Source organism: Salvia miltiorrhiza, chromosome 2 (genome assembly GCF_028751815.1).
Source record: "Salvia miltiorrhiza cultivar Shanhuang (shh) chromosome 2, IMPLAD_Smil_shh, whole genome shotgun sequence".
Lineage (NCBI taxonomy): Eukaryota > Viridiplantae > Streptophyta > Magnoliopsida > Lamiales > Lamiaceae > Salvia > Salvia miltiorrhiza.
Window position 1 is genome coordinate 73,378,951 of NC_080388.1, and position 19,513 is coordinate 73,398,463.

A 19,513-nucleotide genomic window follows, 5' to 3' on the forward strand; every position below is an offset into this window, starting at 1 on the left:
TTGTATATTGAACTAGAGTTTAAATGAATTAATAGGCATTAGATATATCAATAATACGAGTGTTCTGTACCGGTGACCACTCGAAAAGAAAGGTTAAGCGTGCTTGGCTCAGAGTACAAGTAAGATGGGTGACCGAGTGGGAAGTTCGTCTAAGTTATGCAATACTGTATAAATACGAAAATAAATTGTGGACATACAATAAATTAAATAAATAAATTAAATAAATAAAAAAATTTAAAAAATATTACTGACGGCAAAAAGCCGCCGGTAACCCTCCGGCAGTCCGGCGAGCGTGCGGCCGCCGTCTGGTGGACTTTACCGGCGGCGTCGGCGCCGCCACTAATCACCGGCGGCCGCCATATGCCGCCGGAATGGAGATCACCGACGCCAAAATTACCGGCGGCCGCCCTATATTTACCGGCGGGAAAAAGCCGCCGGTAATTTTCATTTTTTTGTAGTGATTATTGGCATATATTTATCTTCTTTTTATAATTGATTTATGAAAATTCAATCAAAATGACAATAGATTGAGCTCAAATTTCAGTTAAATCGAAAACGTAAGACACATTTTCAGTCTTTCGATTATTAGAGCTAGCATCCACATTAGTTGAGTCCAGCATTGATTCATCCATGCTTTGAGATCACTTATGAGTCAACTGTTGCATTAGTTTGACTCATCCTGTTGACTCATATGAATCAGTTTTAATTTTTACAGTTTTAATCTAATTTAAATAACATAAATTAAAATAACACAATTCCCTTGAATTGAATTTACATTAATTTAAATTACTAAATGTAAGGAGAAAAGGAAAAAAAATAAAAATCGACAATTTCAATTTCTAATTTTATTATTTATTATTTTTAATTAATAATAGCGCGTGTACACGAGCCTTGAATTATATAGAACGAGTCAATCCCCGAGTCAGCAAGGGCTGCATCAATTGACTCGAGTTAAGCCATCGAGTCAGCTGATGTGGTTGCTATTTACATCAAATTCGCCTAAATTCAAATTTTATGAGTAATTAATTTCACGACGATTACAATGTGCAAGATTAATGCAATGTTGTCAAGTTTCTTATAAAAAATGTAGGTAGTATTGTTTGTACGGTTGATACAATTTACGTGACCGTGTCTACCACAAGCACTACTTGGAGATGCTGATAAGATCCTCTTCTTTTTACTGTACAACAGATATACACTAGCTAATACATATCAAAATCCATTTCCCATCCTACTGTTATTTCCCATCCTACTGTTATTTTGTATCTAGACGGGTACTCTTTATCCTCGTTTTGAGGTTTTAATGAGGCCCGGCCCTGGTCTTCTCTTTGGGTTTTTTTAGGTTCCGGTTTCTTTAATAAAATTTCAATTCAGCAGCAGCAGTATCTCTCTCTCTCTCTCTCCTCACGAGCAAACACTTTACAGTCTTACATATTTTTTGAAACTTCAAAAAAAGGCCATCCACACACACACGTACAACATAATATTATTCCCTCCCGTTTGACTTGGAGGATGTTTGGCTTAGCTTATAAGCTCGTTTAATCAGCTTATAAACTGTTTAAGAGCTTATAAGTTCGTTTAAATTATTTGGCAAAATAAGTTTTTAAGGAGTTTATAAGCTGTAAAATTAAACTCTAACGGCTTATAAGATCGCCAAAAATTAAGTTCTTCTACCCCAATTTATTTTCTCATTTTCTTATAAGCAAAACTCATTTTACAAAAATAACTCAACTAGAATTTTTTATTTTTATTATATATCATGTCTTTTTTATTTTCTCTCTCTAATTAAAATTTTCTTTTTGACTTATAAGCTCAATTATCCAAACACTTTGACAACTTATAAGATATTAAGAAACTACATCTTATAAATTATTTTAAATAAACTTAGCCAAACACCCTCTTAGTCTGCTTTTCCTTTCAGATTATTCCATTCACCTTGATTTGTTTTCTTTTCGTATAATCAATATGATCCACGTATTTTTATATTATAATCTTAGTCTCATAAATAACGATGTCGAAAAGAACTAGATCAAGCGAGACAGGATGGAAGGGGTGCATTAATTATATAGCATATATATGTATAAAACCAAAAAAACAATAGCATAAAAACAAACTATGTGGAGAGGCCCCCTAACCAAATTGTGGTGGACATCATCTCCACCCTGTCTCTCTCTCTCTCTCTTAAATTGGCAAAAAGTTGAACTCCCATCAGATTCATAAATCAGATAGATTTCCATTTTCTCATCAAGAAACATAAATTAAGTGCTGCACAACACAGATACACGTAGAGGTTTTTAGCTGCTGCCGAGTTTAATTATATCGCAAGCAATCCATACTTAGCATTTCCAACTCCGACATATACGTATATATATAAATCTGTACAAGAATCTAGAGAGAGAGAGAAAGAGAGAGGTTTCTGGCGATCGGATTGGGATTAATGCTAGCTGTGTCGCCACTGAGAAACCCTAAGAATGAGAGAGAAGGCGAGATGGAAGGCTTCTCGATCGACGAGAGCGAGTTCGTCGATTTCGCGGGCGGGAATCTGCTCGACAGCATTGATTTCGACGATCTCTTCCTCGGCATCAGCGACGGCGACGTGCTGCCGGATCTGGAGATGGACCCTGAGCTCCTGGCCGAGTTTTCGGTTAGCGCGAGTGAGGAATCGGAGGTGAAAACGACGCCGCTCGACAAATCGGACGACGAGAACACCTCCGAGAAACAGCAGCAGCAGCATGTTATTCCGGCGGAGGAAGCTGCTGCGTGCGGAAAAGATGAGATGAATCCGTCGCCCAAGGAGGCTGACAGAGGGAGAAAATCAATCTCTCACTCCAAAAACTCCTCGGGGAAGAGGAAAGTTAAGGTAATTGTGATGAAATCATTAATAATTAATTAGTACTAATTAAATCTGATAATCACTTCGCCATTGCTAGGGTTAGCTAGCTCGAGAAAGGCGTTATCCAAATGGAATTGATAGATTTTCAAAATTTTCCCCCAATTTTCTCTCTCATATTTATGAATCTCCCGCACTTCATGGGAAAAGCATACATATGCATATATAGGTCACGAGAATCTGTGTGTGCCCTATCAAACTTATCCAATCTCGCCTATGAAATGTAGTTTTCAAATTTAATGAAACCTAAACCAGAATGTGTATGTGTTTACCAAATTACGAGTTTGAAGAAAATTAAATTGAAGATTTGAACTGTGCGCAGGTGGATTGGACGCCGGAACTTCACCGGCGGTTTGTGCAAGCGGTGGAGCAGCTCGGCGTCGACAAGGCGGTTCCTTCCAGAATTCTGGAGCTCATGGGAATCGATTGTCTCACTCGACACAACATTGCTAGCCATCTTCAAGTATGTATACATATATATATATATATGCTTAATTTAATCATCTAACTATTATTTAGCTTAATCCTTTGATAATTTTCTGAGAATTTTTTTGAGAATTTTGAGGTGGGGTTTGTCCCATTATTTCTCTTTTCAGTACTTCTGCACAAGTCAAATGGATTTCCTCAACTTGTCTGCAGAAATTTGTCTTTGTGTTAATTAGTTGATTCCAATTTTTTGTGTCACTTTTTTCTTTCTCTCTAGGTGGTAAAAAATTGTCACATTTTGCCAAGAATTTTTATTTTTTATTTTCTAAATCCACAATCTTTCTTCAATCATAACAAGTGATGAAAAAGGGTATTCCAATTGTTATCACACTTTGCTTCCTTTTATTCTTTTCCTCCAAATAGTAACGCTATATATGTAATTAATCATAAACTATAATCCACAGAAATACCGCTCCCACCGGAAGCACTTGTTAGCCCGGGAGGCGGAGGCGGCGAGCTGGAGCCAGAGGCGGCAGGTGTACGGCGGCCCCGCCGCCGCGGCGGGCGGCAAGAGAGAGCATGTAAACCCTTGGATTGCACCAACCATGGGGTTTCCGCCGGTGACTCCAATGCCCCATTTTAGACCCCTACACGTGTGGGGTCACCCATCCGTCGACCAATCAGTGATGCCCATGTGGCCAAAACATCTAACCCCTTCGCCGCCTCCTCCTCCTCCGCCGCACGCTTGGCATCCGTCTCAGCCGCCGCCCGCTGACCATTCGTTTTGGCTACCCCACCACCACCATGTAAGTTTCTACCATGCACTCTCATGCAATTAACTAAGCCTTAATTAATTTCTCTCGCTTAGATATATACATTTCTTTGTTTAATTGTGTGTGTGTGTGTTTATAGGTGCCTACTCAGGGTACGCCTTGCTTCCCGCCGCAGCATCTGCCGCCGACGGTAACGACGAAACCTTCGTAGATATGTCGTGTTTCAGTCTCGTATTTTGACTTGAATAAATATATTAATTTTGTGGGGTTTGCTAAATCACAGAGGTTCCCAACTCCGGCAGTTGCAGGCATACCACCGCCTCCCGTCATGTACAAAGTAGAGCAGGCCGGCGTCGGCGTCCCGACAGCTCCGCCGCCGGGCCAAACACTGCCGCAACCCCCTTCCGACGTTCATCCGGTTAGCCCCTTTCTCTCTTAAATTTTCCAACTCATCATAGAAGGAAAACAATATGCTTCATTTATGTAAATTCCTCCACCTTTTTAATTATTCACAAACTTCATAAAATACGAAAAGAAATTGAAATTCATTAGTAGTTTATGAATTTACAGTATATAAAGTAGTAAATATAAGTTGTGTAATCCATTTAGGTTACATAATTCATTTGAATTTTGTAATTCTAATATTAAACTTTTTGTATATTTAGAGTGAGACAATTAAACTGCATATGGACCATATAGAGAGAGAGCAGCATGTGACGATAGAAGAATGTGTTTGTTTTTAACATAGGAAACAAAATAAGTAATTAAGTGGGATATATTTTATGTGGGTGCAGTCGAAGGAGAGCGTAGACGCGGCGATCGGAGATGTGCTATCGAAGCCGTGGCTGCCGCTGCCGCTGGGGCTGAAGCCGCCGTCAATGGACAGCGTGGTGGTGGAGCTGCAGCGTCAAGGGGTACCCAAAGTGCCGCCCACTTGCGCTTAATTAACTAATTCAGCTCCGCCGCTAGCTGCAACAACAAATCCAACTCGACGACATTTCCAGCACTTAATGTGCTCTCTCTCTCTCTCTCTCTCTCTCTCTCTTGTGAATTAGTTCTTACTTCTTCTTCGTGTCAAGATGAGGATGGTGAAGCTTTGGACTTAATTTTTTGTAATGGTAATTATCTTATGATGATCATAAATATATAGAGTATTCCGCGGCTGGAACACTTTCAAATTCATACTTGTCTTATATATGTAACTATGTAAGCTAGCTGGAGATTATAAAAAAAATATTAATTAGGCTTGATGTCGGAAGAGGTAAAATAAAAAATAGATTGGATAATATATTTTTTATTTAAAATCAATTAACTCAAAGAAATTATGCGTGCATCGCTAAAATATATATAAAGAGAATGGATCAAACGTGAATTAATGACTATATATATCCTTTTTGAGAAATAAGAATATATGAATAATTAATTAATTAAAATAGTTGAATACTGTTGGTCATATATTATACTGATTTTACTAATTAAATATGAGATGAACAAATCAATGTAACACATATATAAACAACCACATCACGATTGCTCGTGTGTAGTACTGTTCATTTATGATCACTATTTTATAATTAGCAATACAAATTGTAACTGACACGGCATAACTGATACAAAGTAGTAAGCAGAGTATCGTATCCACAGAGACTAACAAATAACAAGCGAAAACACATTGAATAATCCTAACAAGAACTAAATCAATATCCAGGCAAGAGAGCATAGATATGATGAAAATCTAAAACTAGACTCTATTAATGCAAATAAATAAAATAAGATAAAAAAATAAAATATATAAAAGACTCATCCTAGGAAATGCAATTTCATTAATTAAATCTACACATAATCCAAATTATTAGTTTAATCCGGTTGATGAGAGATCACATATACTCTCGTTAGAGTAGTTTACAATAGTTGATAAGCAAATTTTCTACCTCCGCTAGTCTCAAGAAAATCTACTAACTTCCAAAAGCACATAAGAATAACTCCATACGATCCACTTATCCTCGTTAGGTCTCAATATTAAAATCATATCACACATTCATGAATCCACAAGAAAATATTGTATATCATAAGTTGGAAGACAATATGACATCAATAAATTAATCACATAAATTCAATAAAAAAAATCTTAGAATAAGGGGGAAAAAATTAACTAGGCATAACAAATAAAATAAAGAAATAATTAAAAAGAAAGCAATTGAAATAAATTAAATTTATAAAGCCCAGAAATAATTTTGAATGAACAGCTTAGATCTTCAATCCTGCAGAAAAATTAATCTAAAACCTAAAAATCATGAAAATAATAAATTCTAAAACTAAAAACTAAAAAGTATGAAAAGAAGGAGAAGAGAGATGCCTAATAGACCAAGGAAAATTACCTATATATAGGCACAAAGGGAAAATACAGTACAAAAATAAAAAAATAATGATAAAAGACCAAAATCTCACAAAAATCCGAAAATCTTGGCGACCACTATTCACTATTGTGTTCGACTTTCTTGTTTCAATCATATCTCCCTCGTTCAAATTCCAATTTGCAATCCATTTGTGTCCACGAACTCGTTTCGAGATGATCTACTAACTTTCATTCAGACCATTATTCCAAATTTAGCTTTAATATTTCTGCAAAATAAATCAAAGTACGAAAAAAATATCATATTTCACAAGACAAAGGAGACCCTCGTATATGTTGCAATCCTAAAATAGTTTAATTTAGAAACTAAAACCAAATGATCCTAAACAAAATATAAAGGAGAAGTTTATTATATTACTCTTTTTAGTTTATGTCAAAGACTATTTTAGACCTTATTATATCTTCAAAAAAATTAACCTTTATTACCTAATAAACACAATGTACGTATATATTTTAGAAGACAAACTAAAATATAATAAGGTCTAAAATAGTCTTTGACATAAACTAAAAAGAGTATATATAACCAACTTTTTCTTTATTTTTTGTTTAGGACCATTTTGGTTTTAGTTTATAAATTAAACTATTTAGGGTGTGTTGTCATTGTACTGATTTTTACTCTAGAGAGACATATTGTATTAATGTTAATAGGTTGTAAAGACAAAATGGACCATATGTAAATGAAATGATTTATATTGGCTCTTTGCACGTGGTGAAACATAAATCTAGTACAATTATCATTTACATTTGTATACCATCGCATATAATTAAATAAGAAAAATTCATGAAAAAATTTGACCTTTCTTCTACGAGTTATTTCGTTGTGTCGATCATCTAAATCATGGAAAATAAATAAAGAAATAATTAAATTAAAAAATAAAAAGAGAACAATGCAACTATATGAATTTAGAGCCAACCAAAGGTTTTGAACAATTGAAGAAACCAACAAATCGTATCGAAACTAATAATAGTATTAAAAAGATAACTTTTAATTTGAAATCGATCAATTTCAAAATTGAGTGTGGCAATTTTGTGATTATAATAAAATTGAAAGTTTATTTGTAAATTATATTTTTTCTTTATCTTCTTATTTTTTTATTCTAAAATTGTGAAATTCGATTAATTATAAAATATTTTACATGCATATCAAATTAAAGATTATGACAAAAAGCAATAATTTGATATATTTTATGTAAACATTAGATTTAAAATGTAAAAATTATATTTGTTTAAAGATTAAAACTTAATAAAATTCTCTATCCTCTCTCATATTTTTTTCTTTTAACTTATTTTTATTTTCTTAATTTTTAATTTGTTTTCATATTATCAACTTTTTTTATTGTGAATTCTTCTTATTTTTTTATTTTTTTATATATTAAACTCAAATATATTAGCTTAAAATTATATTTTTATTATAATTATAAATAAGATAATTTATTTGGTACCAATTATATATATAAAGAAATATAAAAATATTTCTCGTATATTGCACCAATGCAAATGCTAGTAATTATGAAAAGACAAAAATTTGTGTGATCTCTCCCTCATCATCATGAGCTCTCCTTATAAAATGAGAATAATTAATAAAAATATTTTTTTATTTAAAATTGATTAAATTATAATTAATATAGATTAGGTGTTGAGATAAGCTCTTATGAAAATATGTTTAACGAAAATATAATTAACGAGGCCATTGATAAGTATATAAACCTTTATATATATAGGAAAAGTCCATTCATTCAGCTCTATAAATTGATTTAATATAAGTGTACAACTTTAAGAACTCCATATTTAATTGTCCGAAAATTTTATTGTTCAAAATTTTAATTTAATTTTAATTTTAATTTAAAATTCCAGATTTAAATTAATTAAATTTAAAATTAAACTAAATTTAAAAATATTAAAAGATGGAAAATTAAGGTTGTTACAAAAGGTAGTTGTAATTAACTCACTAATAAAGTCATTAAAAAAATGGACGGCACATGATTAAAGTTAACTATCACTTTCTTAATCTTCGTGCCGGAAAGAAAGTGATTACTTATATTGGGACGAATGGAGTATTATTTAAATCACGCGTAAAATTCAATTGCCAATTTAAATATTTGGACATATTTTTCTTTTTCTTTTTGAGGGGTAAACGAAGCAACTATATTATAAATCACGATGAATAATATCTTCGAGCCAGATTGGGAAATTCTACCACCAGATCATTACAACATCAATAAATCATTTTATGAAACTTAAAATAATATAACTAATTAAAGTTGGAAAGAATATTGTATTTTCTCCCCAAATGTATTTCAGATGACAAATGGAATGGACCACAGCAAAAAGAGTGGACTCTGCCGCACATCATAGAACCCCTACGCCATTCTTTTCCTCTTTTGGGTTTCTGCTCACTAAATTCTACTGTTCAATCACGCCATTTCCATTTCGTGCTTCTGATTCTGTTTATCTCAAGCCGATTAAAGGTATTATCGCGTTGAGTTTGTTTCGTTGCTTTTGAGTCTAAGGCTAATTTACACCGATTGTGATTTTTCTTTCCTTCGGATTATGCTGGTGTTGGTTTCTACGCAATGGATTAGGTTCTGTTTGAGAATGTGTTTCTAGAGTTAAACATTTTTTTACAATAGTTCAATTTTCTCTTTGAGATACTTGTGGATTACTCTCTATTGTTTAATTGGTTACTGGAAATGAGTGAGCAGCTGAAAATTTGTAAATCGAATCAGCGGTTATGATAATTGTGATTTATAATTTCATGATCTGTAAGAATTCAAAATGTGTGTACGCATATGTGTGCGTGGTGTGTGTGTGTGTGTCAACGTTAACATATGTACATAAGCTAAAAAGTTGTGAAGTTTCGAATTGTGGAAAAAGATGTTGAACTTTCAAGGTTAATCTGAGGACCAGCAGGTTTAGAGTTTTGATGATCATTCCCCTATTGATTCTCCAACTCGTAAAGATAGTACTGGACCATTGACATGAAAATCGTATTGCGTCATTTAAGATTTCAATGAATCATGTAATTGTTACTGAAATGTGCATTGAGTATTTGGCCTGATGATACCATTCTAATGTGTAATATGCTTGAATTTTCATTACAAAAATGTCTAGAACCATGCGTTGTATATGATTTTTTTTTCATGTACCAGCTTCAGCCTTCAGCTTGTCGATATAACTGTGAACCAACGTTTTTCTTAAGCTTAATATATGGTTCTTTAATGTCTTTTGTGCAGCTGCCAGCCATGGCATTGATGTCCCATCCTGGTTCATCTCATAGCATTCAGTCAGAGGTTATACAGTGTAAAACTAGGCACAATGGAGTTAATAGCTTTGCCAACACAGTTGACTCATCCAGGCCAAAGGAAACCTTCTTAGGTCTGCGATCCCCTTCGTGGAGTTCCCTGAAGGTGAAACCAAGCTCGAGTTCTGTTGGCACTGGAGTGGGAAGGAGGCGAGGGCGCCAGGAAACTGTTGCCGCAAGTCCTCCTACAGACGATGCTGTTATCTCGACCGAGCCACTTACAAAAGAAGATCTCGTAGGTTACCTTGCTTCGGGTTGCAAGCCCAAGGAAAACTGGAGGTTGAAGTTATAGCTATTCTTGGTACTAAGATTTTGATTGCATCTTGTTCTTGCAAAAGTACCCTGTGCTCTGGAGTTGCTATTCAGCAGTTCTTATTTGTTCCAAAACAACAAGTTTTTTTTTTCCTTGAATTTTATGAATAACGATTTTGCTTCATTATTAGAATCCAACCAGCAGTTTGGATTCATATTTCTAGTTAACATAGTTTGAGTATGTATACATTGGGTGTTTCTTATTTTAATAAAAATCTGACATCTGATTGAAACCATATACCATTGTATCGTACAGGATAGGCACTGAACATGAAAAGTTTGGGTTTGAGATCGGAACATTAAGCCCCATGAAATACGAACAGATAGCAGAGCTTCTTAATGTTATATCTGAGAGATTTGACTGGGATAAAATAATGGAAGGTGAAAACATTATTGGACTCAAACAGGTATGTAAGTTATTTATTCAATTCCCAGAAAAATATTTTGCCATTCTTCCAAATATTCTGTCTATGCTATGCACATGCTGGTTTCTATGTAACATAAAGCAATTGCTAATATGTATTAAACTCCTATTCTATCAGATACATATTGCTAGACCTTAGATTCAAGTAAAAGAATAAGTTAATTGGAACAGCACTGTTCCTGTATCTGAAATTTATGGTGCTAAGAACACACCGAAACTGTTCAAGTTTATTATAACTGGCAGGATAAACAAAGTATTTCACTGGAGCCTGGTGGCCAATTTGAGCTTAGTGGTGCACCCCTTGAAACTTTGCATCAAACCTGTGCTGAAGTCAATTCTCATCTTTATCAGGTTTGTAGATCTGTTTTGTGGTATAAAGTTTAATGAATCTAGTGTTCTGGGCTTTCTATTTCTTACATAAAAGTTTTGTTTGTTTCTTTGTTTTTGATATGCTTTGGTCAAGATGATCATATAATTGTTCCTCACTACGTCAACTGCACAAGAAAGAAGAACTATAGTGTTTCTTTTGGATGTGATGATAAATCAGAATGAGTGGGGATATTATTGGCTAGAATCAATTCCTATCACGAAATCAGATATCATATTATCAAAAGATTTAGCCAGAATCAAAATGCACCTTAAATGAGAGAAGCTTTCTGCAGAAGTGTAATTCTAATTCATGCCCATGTGCCCTTTTAAATTGGGTGCCTTTATTTCATGCATCTGATCGAATTTCGAAAAGATCAACCTCCCGGGTGGAGTGCTGAGAATGTTTCTCTTCTCTCTCTCCTTTCCTCAAAGTCAAAGATGCCAAGTGTATTGTACTTGCAGAAACTGTCTTTAACCAGCCAAATCAGACTTCAAGAGATAATAATTGGTTTAATGAAATGCACAGGTTAAGGCTGTTGCAGAGGAAATGGGGATTGGATTTTTGGGAATTGGCTTCCAGCCCAAATGGAGACGTGAAGACATACCAATAATGCCCAAGGTAACATATATTTGAACTTATATATTTAAGTTTCAAAATTTGTTGAGGCTGTAATTTCTAGGAATAAGAAACTTAATCATCTACTCTTCTACATATACATGGATATAACCTACAATGCAATTTGTAACTTTTCATTCGGCAATACTCTTGATAATAACGCTCTGATGTCATAAGCACTACTCTTGAACCCTACTAACAAAACTTTCAAGGTACGCCCACAGTACATCTTCATCTCATTTCCTGAGAAGCTTGCGATTGAAAGATAATGTATCCACATGAATGGCTTGAACATTGAGCTAATGTGTCAAATAGTTATTTTGCCGTTATCTGCTCAGGGAATTAGAAATTATTCTCGAAATTATTAGTTGGATCCCTATAGACAGAAACCATGTTGGGTAATTGAGTTATAGATTTGGACATAGTTATTAAACTAGTCTATCTGAAATGTTCTCAGGGCAGTTCTAACTGTTTTGTTTTTTCCCATATGTTTTAGGATATTGTATTTCATCATGGCATATCTGTTTCCTTCAGTTATGGGATAGTCTATTGTGTATTGCAATTTGACCTTGGCCTGTTTGTATAAGGTTTAATGACTATATAAGATTTGATGAGTTTCTATCTATACTGACAGCATAATTATTCTCAGGGAAGGTATGTAATTATGAAAAATTACATGCCCAAAGTTGGGTCGCTGGGACTTGATATGATGTTTAGAACGTGTACTGTTCAGGTGAGGAGTGATGCCGAATTTTCATTTACAGCTTGCTATTATTACATTTTTCGGTTCTCACCATACTTTATTCATCTTCCATATTTCCAGCTTTATAGAGCTTTGTCAAGTTTGTTTTCACTTTGTCTTATATAGGTGAACCTGGATTTTGATTCTGAAGCTGATATGATAAGGAAGTTCCGGGCTGGCCTTGCCTTACAGCCTGTAAGTTGGCATTTATCTTTTGCAGGAAATAATTAATTATGTGGGACTGATGTATTTATTAAATAGATAGCTACAGCATTGTTCGCAAATTCACCATTCACTGAAGGGAAACCAAATGGTTATCTTAGCATGAGAAGGTAGTGTTGTCCCATAATTAAGACAGTTCAGTTTTTTTTACTTCCCTAGCTTTAAGAAGTTGATTTCACATATAATTCATTTTTCTGCACAGCCAAATATGGACAGACACTGACAATAACCGAGCTGGAATGCTTCCTTTTGTCTTTGATGACTCCTTTGGGTAAGTCCTCTTCTTGCCAACTCTTGGCTATGTAGCCGATCTCGTTATTGTTGGAAGTTGGAACTAGTCTGCTGTGCTGCCCCATAAGACAGTACTATTCCTACTTAGTCTATGTTTATGTCAGTAGTCTATGAGTCTTGACACATCTCCCAAATTAATTTCTGTTTTAACTTTTGTAGATGACCACTTTACTTCTTCCAGTAGTTGATCCCAGTACGTTCTATATATTTGAATTGGGAGTTACCTGTATGTGTCATAACAGAAAATCTCAAACTAGATGTTTACTTTTAACATTCCTGATTTGAAGTTTTCTTATGCTGTCACTAAATCTGTAGGAACTTTGAACACCTGTGATTTGATTTTCAAATGTTAATGGACTCCTTCTATAATTGTATTTAATGTGCTTGCTGGCACAGGTTTGAACAGTATGTAGAATATGCTCTTGACGTCCCTATGTACTTTGTCTATCGGCAGAAAAAGTATATTGATTGTACTGGAATGTCCTTCCGGGTATTTACCTTCACCTGATTCTTTCTATTTATATTCTTTCATGTAATTCTGCTGGGCGTGAGCATGTCTGTTATTGTCTCTTATAAATCTTCTGCAGGATTTTTTGGCTGGGAAACTTCCTTGTCTTCCAGGTGAATATCCAACTCTCAACGACTGGGAGAATCATTTAACAACAATATTTCCAGAGGTTCGTATTGTGAATAATTGAGAAAAAATGTTTGGCAGTCATCTTCCTCATTTATGAATCTCAGTTATTATCTTTCCCCAGGTTAGGCTTAAAAGATACTTGGAGATGAGGGGCGCTGACGGAGGACCTTGGAGGCGGCTATGTGCACTGCCTGCATTTTGGGTATATTATCTTAATTTACATAGTATTTTATCTTGTTCTTTTGTTTATGTGGTTTATACGCTTGCATTTATTAAACTATGAAAATGGAAAACATAAGAATTCAATGACTTATAGTAAAAATTTAGTGATACATGTTCGTTTACCTTAAGTGTGATATTTCTCTAGCTCTTCATAGATTGAAGGACAAAGCTGGTGGGGTTAGTAAGGAGTGTGATATAGGCAGAAGAAGCCTAGAGAAATCTGTATAATGCATGTAGTGACATAGAAGTTGATCTGATTCAAGATTCCTTCTTTGCTATGTTTTTATTTGGGTTTGTTCCACTAAATTGGTTGCATTACAGAGCTCTGTACTAAAATCACTGAGTTTCAGGTTGGTCTGTTGTATGACAAGGTCGCTCTACAAAGTGTTCTGGACATGACGGCAGATTGGACACCTGAGGAAAGACAGATGCTTAGAAATGAGGTAACATGCTCAGTAGGCTGACTGTCATTGCAATCTTATTTTGATATCTAAGAAATAGACAAGAGTTCTTAATCGCATGTCTTGGCTAATTGAAAATCATTGGTTCATTTACTATGAATCTGTTAAAAGATTTCTTCATATCTCAGAGGTGAGGTATGTGATCTTGCTAAGAATAAATGTCATTCCGAAATAACTTCTTTCCAGTTGGCTTGAAATATCTTTACGAAATTGGTTAATGCTGGATTAGAAGAATAATTTGGTGAGATAGAATTTTGTCTGCATCGACAAACCAAAGAAGACTTGTGATGAAATAATGGGCAGAAGACTAATCAGCACGCTACCTTCCTTAGCTTTATAATTTCTTATCTATGCCTCCCATATCTTCCAATTTATACACTCCTTGACGAACCCCAACTTTCTGAAGGTTGGTTAAAAATCCGGCGCTCTATTCTCTTTCGTAGTAGAAAACACGAGTAACTGCTTGAGATATCTTTTATCGTCCTTCAATACCATTTCGGAACTTGTGAAATTCTTTTATAGTTAGCCATGAAGATCCCTTTTAATCTAAAATTTTGTAGTAGGTCCCAAAGTATGGGCTGAAGACACCATTTCGTGACGGACTGCTGAAGCATGTCGCGCAAGAAGTTGTCAAATTTGCTAAGGTGACCCCTTCTTGTCTTGTCCTGGTTTCCTTGATTTGTACGTGATAGCTTTCACTCAACAAGACTAGGTTGAGTGGTCTTCCATCATTTCTTCCTGTCCACTATTCATCTTTCTTTATGTTTCTTTCTCATAGGATGGCTTGGAAAAAAGAGGCTTCAAGGAAACCGGATTTTTAAATGAACTGACTGAAGTTGTTAATACAGGTGAGCACTGAAGGTCTTACACGTGCTCAAAATCTAACAGCTCATTTAGTCATTCCTTACCGAGAGAGTCTGTCATGCAAATTAACTTACTTTTCATGCATTAATTCTTGGATACTTGTCAAATTTGTTTCTCATCTGATCCAATAATGACTATACTGTTATGGGATATGAAATCCTCTTTGAAACATCCTCAACATCCATTGTTTGTACCTAAAATGAGTTCACTACCATTCCACAAATGCTCGAAAAATACTGCACCCATAGGATTGAGTGTTTGAAGGATTACATGATCAAGCAAGCTCAAAATTATACAATCCGCAAAAGTATGTTGTAGTTTAGCCTGTATTATTTCATCTTACGAAGCCATCACCCGAAGCAAACACCCCCTTAGTGTTCAATCATTCATCTATTATCTACATCCTCTTTAAAATGAATTTAGCTTGATATTTGCTGTGAAAATGCATAATACAGGTATAACTCCAGCGGAAAAGCTCCTTGCTCTGTACCACGGGAAGTGGGGACAAAACATCGATCCTGTATTTGAGGAGCTGCTCTACTAGAGGTCGTTTGAGAAATTTAATCATGCTCGATTTTATTTTATTTTGTTAAGTTAGCTTCTCGCTGCGTCTTTTTCAAGGAAACCTGGGAATATTATCGACATTTTTTATTCGTGTCTTTTTCAAGATTGCAGCGGGACAATTCGATGCTACGACTAAGGCTTGCGTCCAAAATAATGAGTTGGTAGTTGAAACTTTTCATTGTTCAAACTTTTCCGGTTTGAAGCCCAACAGAAAGGTTAGATTAGATGAAAGTTTCTTAACCTTAAGGCTCGTTTCGTTGCTAGGAAAATAATGTTGATTGAGAATGTTGTTTACCGGAAAAAATGAATTCCTTATCTTGTGTTTGTAAAATACCAAGAAATAACTGCTACTCTGTTAGGATTTTGAATTTGTATGGATTAATTAAATATAGTTAACAAATTGATGTAAGAATTAAATTATAATTATCATTGCCTTGTATGATCTGTTTAAGTACACTTTATATGTAGGCAATTCGTTGTTAAGGTATAATTGAATTTTCTTTTAATGGCTTGTGAGGGTGTGATTTCTTTCGTCTTAAATGTCACTTTAATAGCAAACTATTATCTTATCAAAAAAGTGTTATGAACTATCGATAATATGAATAAAAGAGATTGTAACAAAAATATCCTGGCACTTGAAATTCGACAATGGAAAAGGTGATTTGGCCCTGCTTTTGAAACTCGATTTGAATTTCGACACCATTGAAAAATGAAAAGCCAAAAATTAAAAATACTCTTCTTCTCCATTGTGCCAGCCACTTTGCTATTTAAAATGAGCAATAATGGTTCAAATGATAAATATGAGAACTATATGTTCGAAGCAGCAAATTGTACACATTGTACAATAAATTAACTTTGTACACGTATAAAAAATTATGAATTTGCGATGTATGCTAAGTAAATTATAGCACAACACATAATTTACTGTTTTGGATGGACTCCGTCCCATGAAGTAAGACTAAGTTTCCTTTTTGGTCTGTCCCACGAAGCAAGACTAGTTTCTGAAAATGGCAAAAAAAATACTCCCTCCATCCATGAAAGAGCTAGGAGAGAGTGGCACGGGTTTTAAGAAAAAATATTGTTGAGTGTATTGAAAGTGAATAAAAGGTAGTTGAGTGTATTGGAAGTGGTGAAAATGTGTTATAATTAATATTGGAAGTTGTGAAAAGTAAAAAGTAAGAGGATTATAAGTGGTGGGGTATAGTCCAAAAATAGGTAGGAAGTTCTTTTATGGACGTCCCAAAAAGAAAAGATAGGAAGTTCTTTCGTGGACGGAGGGTGTACCATTTATTCACTTTTTCACCTACCACACTTAACACACAAAATACCAATTTCTTTAATTCATGTGCCGAAAAGAACTAGGTCTTGCTTCACGAGACATAGGGAGTATAAGTTATTATAGTTCTCACCATTATCACAATAAGAATGTTGTTTTTTGAACCCTTTTCTGTTTATATATACACACATACATATTATAAAATCTACTATATGAATAAACAAAGCACAACTCAATTAGTAAGACGCTTCCCCTCCAACCAATAAGTCGAGAGTTTGAGTTATCAAGGGAAAAAAAATGGAGAATCATTATTGATTTTATTAAAAAAATTAAAACAAATAAATAAATAATCAAAGCGAATGTCTTTTTGTATCAACAAAGCAAGATGATCCTAGTTGTCTTTTTTGAATTATATTGTCTAATCATGATATTATGGCATTACTATAGTTCGTCACTCTTATCTAGTAATCAACATAGATTGATTGCTTCATCATTTGTTTCCTTTCTCTACTTTTAGCACTCGAATTTTTTTTTTGGCTTCTTTTTTCTAATGTATATTTAATCACATTATTACACGTGGTGATATGAGACTCTTCTGTATACCAGTCCAATTCATTAGTATTGTTGCTAATCTGTTTTAGTATTGTCTCCATATTTAAAATCTTTTTCCAAAAATATGTTTAATATTTAAATTGTACAATTTTGGTACTAAACATTTAAACAGTGTCACAAAAGTAGTCGCATAGATATCTCCACTTTGTCTTTAAGAATCCGTCGTAGAGATTTTTATTTTGCAAATTTATTTTTTACAAAAGAAAATGTATTTTTTGTATAAAAAATATCATAAATATAATCAACTAAAAACAGAGATTTATAAAGATAAATTATTTTACAAATTACAACTATAATTATAAGATTGAAATATGTGTCGAAGCCTCACTCTTGCTAAACTAGGTCGAAAATGACGTTAAAAATGATGCTCTTCAAAAATCAAACCTAACTCGCTGAAATAATTCCAACAATAAATGTTTACGAGGTTCGAGCAATAATAGCTTGATCATTGATGGATCAACATAAAAAATATTTTACTCCCTCCGTCATATTAAAAGAATCCACTTCCATTTATTACATATATTAAGAAAATATGTTTAATGTTATTTTAAAAATATTTCAGGTTCATATTCTACAGCTTTCATTCTCCAAGTAAAAAAAAAAAATACATGCAATTATTTTCTTTTACTCTTATTTATTGCTCCACATATTATATTCGTAAAAATCAAACAATTTATTTTAATAAAAGAAAACTTTAAGATCATTTAAATTACAAAAATTGGATTATAATATGGAACATCCAAAAAAAAAAAACGTTAATATAGTGGGGATGAGGGAGAAGAAAGTTTGCTAAAAGTTTGTATAGTTTGGATATTGAAGTTTGTGATTAATTAGTTACATTTATAGATAGTCGATAAAAGTGGTACCATACTGTGTTCATATTTAGAAATAAATAGTAAATTTCAATAAATAAAAAAATTGGCAAAACATTTATTAGTGATGGGATATAAGAATTGAAATTTTTCTATGTTAGGAAATAAACTGGAAACTAAGCTAAAGAGCGTGGGGCCCGCCTGCTGAGATAAAACAAGCACCCAAACAAGGAGTACTTAAAAGTGTTATGTGGCTTCTTTGGAGCCTCGCAAATTATTTTTGATTCTTCCTTGTCAGTTAGTCTGTCAATTTTTTTATTTTATTTAATTTTGCATTCTTTTTTAATATTTGTCTCCTAAGAGAATATCACTTAAGAATAACATGAATTTTAAGAAGAAGAAAAATAATGTGTTGAATGGAAATAAATGATTGTGGTTGAATTAATTATGACGTCATGCATAAATGAATAATTGTGATTAAAAAGATAAAATGAAGACATATTCCAAAATAAAAATGATATTTTCTTATGGAACGGAGGAAATGAAAAATATGATACTTTCTTATGAGATGAAACGAGTTTGTAATTATCTAATAACAAGATGTCAAGTGTCATTTCTTCATATGATGAAAGATATTTTGTGATGAGCTAGTTTGTTACCTAGCTACTTATACAATCTATCATTGCTTTTAAAACATTTTAGTATCTATTTTTGTTAACTAGTCTTTTATTCTATGGTAAGGACCTGTGGGTATTGATCAATTGATAAAGATAGTTTTAAGGTTTCTCAATATATTTTGCTAGTTGTAATGCATATGTTGGAATCTTGAAATAAAAATGACAAACACTAATTGAAAATGAGAATAATAGGACCATACAATGTGAAGAGATAAAGAGAGGGCCTTCATCATGCCTCAGCAAACATGATCAAGCTATGGATTTGACTAGTTGAGAAAACAAGGGGCCACCCCTCAACATATAGTGCTTTTCTGACCAACTCTAGCTACATTGTCTAAAATACTTATCAACATCACTTTTAATTGATTTTTTTGGGTTTTTCATTTCTTATGCATTTCTCATTAAAAAAAATACTCCATTCATTCCACCTCCATAGTCCACTTCACTTTTTCACACATATTAATTTTCACACATATTAAGAAAATGCAATAAATAGTGCTTGAAAAATTCAAATAGTATTTGAAAAATACAAAATATATGTAATTATTCAATTTTGCCCTTATTTATTCTATGTTTGACTATATTTAAATAAGGTTACTTTGATTAAAA

The 19,513-nt window shown here is 33.6% G+C and overlaps 2 protein-coding genes across 4 annotated transcripts; both read left to right on the forward strand.

Annotated features, from left to right (window-relative positions):
• Positions 1 to 2,035: 2,035 nt before the first annotated feature.
• Positions 2,036 to 5,267, forward strand: LOC131009248 (probable transcription factor GLK1). The gene is made up of 6 exons (XM_057936519.1): positions 2,036 to 2,860; positions 3,213 to 3,353; positions 3,781 to 4,122; positions 4,229 to 4,279; positions 4,373 to 4,507; positions 4,884 to 5,267. Exons 1-6 carry the CDS (start codon positions 2,438 to 2,440, stop codon positions 5,031 to 5,033), a joined length of 1,242 nt encoding a protein of 413 aa, XP_057792502.1. The 5' UTR covers positions 2,036 to 2,437; the 3' UTR covers positions 5,034 to 5,267.
• Positions 5,268 to 8,810: 3,543 nt separating this feature from the next.
• Positions 8,811 to 15,963, forward strand: LOC131009216 (glutamate--cysteine ligase, chloroplastic-like). 3 transcript variants are annotated; one of them, XM_057936471.1, is made up of 17 exons: positions 8,811 to 8,970; positions 9,736 to 10,082; positions 10,372 to 10,522; positions 10,783 to 10,890; positions 11,435 to 11,527; positions 12,174 to 12,257; positions 12,393 to 12,461; positions 12,528 to 12,598; positions 12,691 to 12,759; positions 13,176 to 13,269; positions 13,367 to 13,456; positions 13,538 to 13,618; positions 13,989 to 14,081; positions 14,663 to 14,743; positions 14,878 to 14,947; positions 15,419 to 15,509; positions 15,632 to 15,963. In XM_057936471.1, exons 2-16 carry the CDS (start codon positions 9,745 to 9,747, stop codon positions 15,505 to 15,507), a joined length of 1,581 nt encoding a protein of 526 aa, XP_057792454.1. In that variant the 5' UTR covers positions 8,811 to 8,970; positions 9,736 to 9,744; the 3' UTR covers positions 15,508 to 15,509; positions 15,632 to 15,963. The 3 variants fall into 3 exon arrangements, with proteins under 3 accessions (XP_057792454.1, XP_057792455.1, XP_057792456.1); XM_057936472.1 differs by having other exon boundaries at positions 15,639 to 15,963; XM_057936473.1 differs by lacking the exon at positions 8,811 to 8,970 and adding an exon at positions 8,986 to 9,084 and having other exon boundaries at positions 15,639 to 15,963.
• The last annotated feature ends 3,550 nt before the right edge of the window (positions 15,964 to 19,513 follow it).

Excerpts from the sequence above, each read along its gene's own strand:
- LOC131009248 (XM_057936519.1), top strand. The coding sequence starts at position 2,438 with ATGCTAGCTGTGTCGCCACTGAGAAACCCTAAGAATGAGAGAGAAGGC. Across the intron at positions 3,354-3,780 it reads ACATTGCTAGCCATCTTCAA|AAATACCGCTCCCACCGGAA; the intron begins GTATGTATACAT and ends TATAATCCACAG. Across the intron at positions 4,508-4,883 it reads CCCCTTCCGACGTTCATCCG|TCGAAGGAGAGCGTAGACGC; the intron begins GTTAGCCCCTTT and ends ATGTGGGTGCAG.
- LOC131009216 (XM_057936471.1), top strand. The coding sequence starts at position 9,745 with ATGGCATTGATGTCCCATCCTGGTTCATCTCATAGCATTCAGTCAGAG. Across the intron at positions 10,891-11,434 it reads TCAATTCTCATCTTTATCAG|GTTAAGGCTGTTGCAGAGGA; the intron begins GTTTGTAGATCT and ends TGAAATGCACAG. Across the intron at positions 14,948-15,418 it reads GACTGAAGTTGTTAATACAG|GTATAACTCCAGCGGAAAAG; the intron begins GTGAGCACTGAA and ends TGCATAATACAG.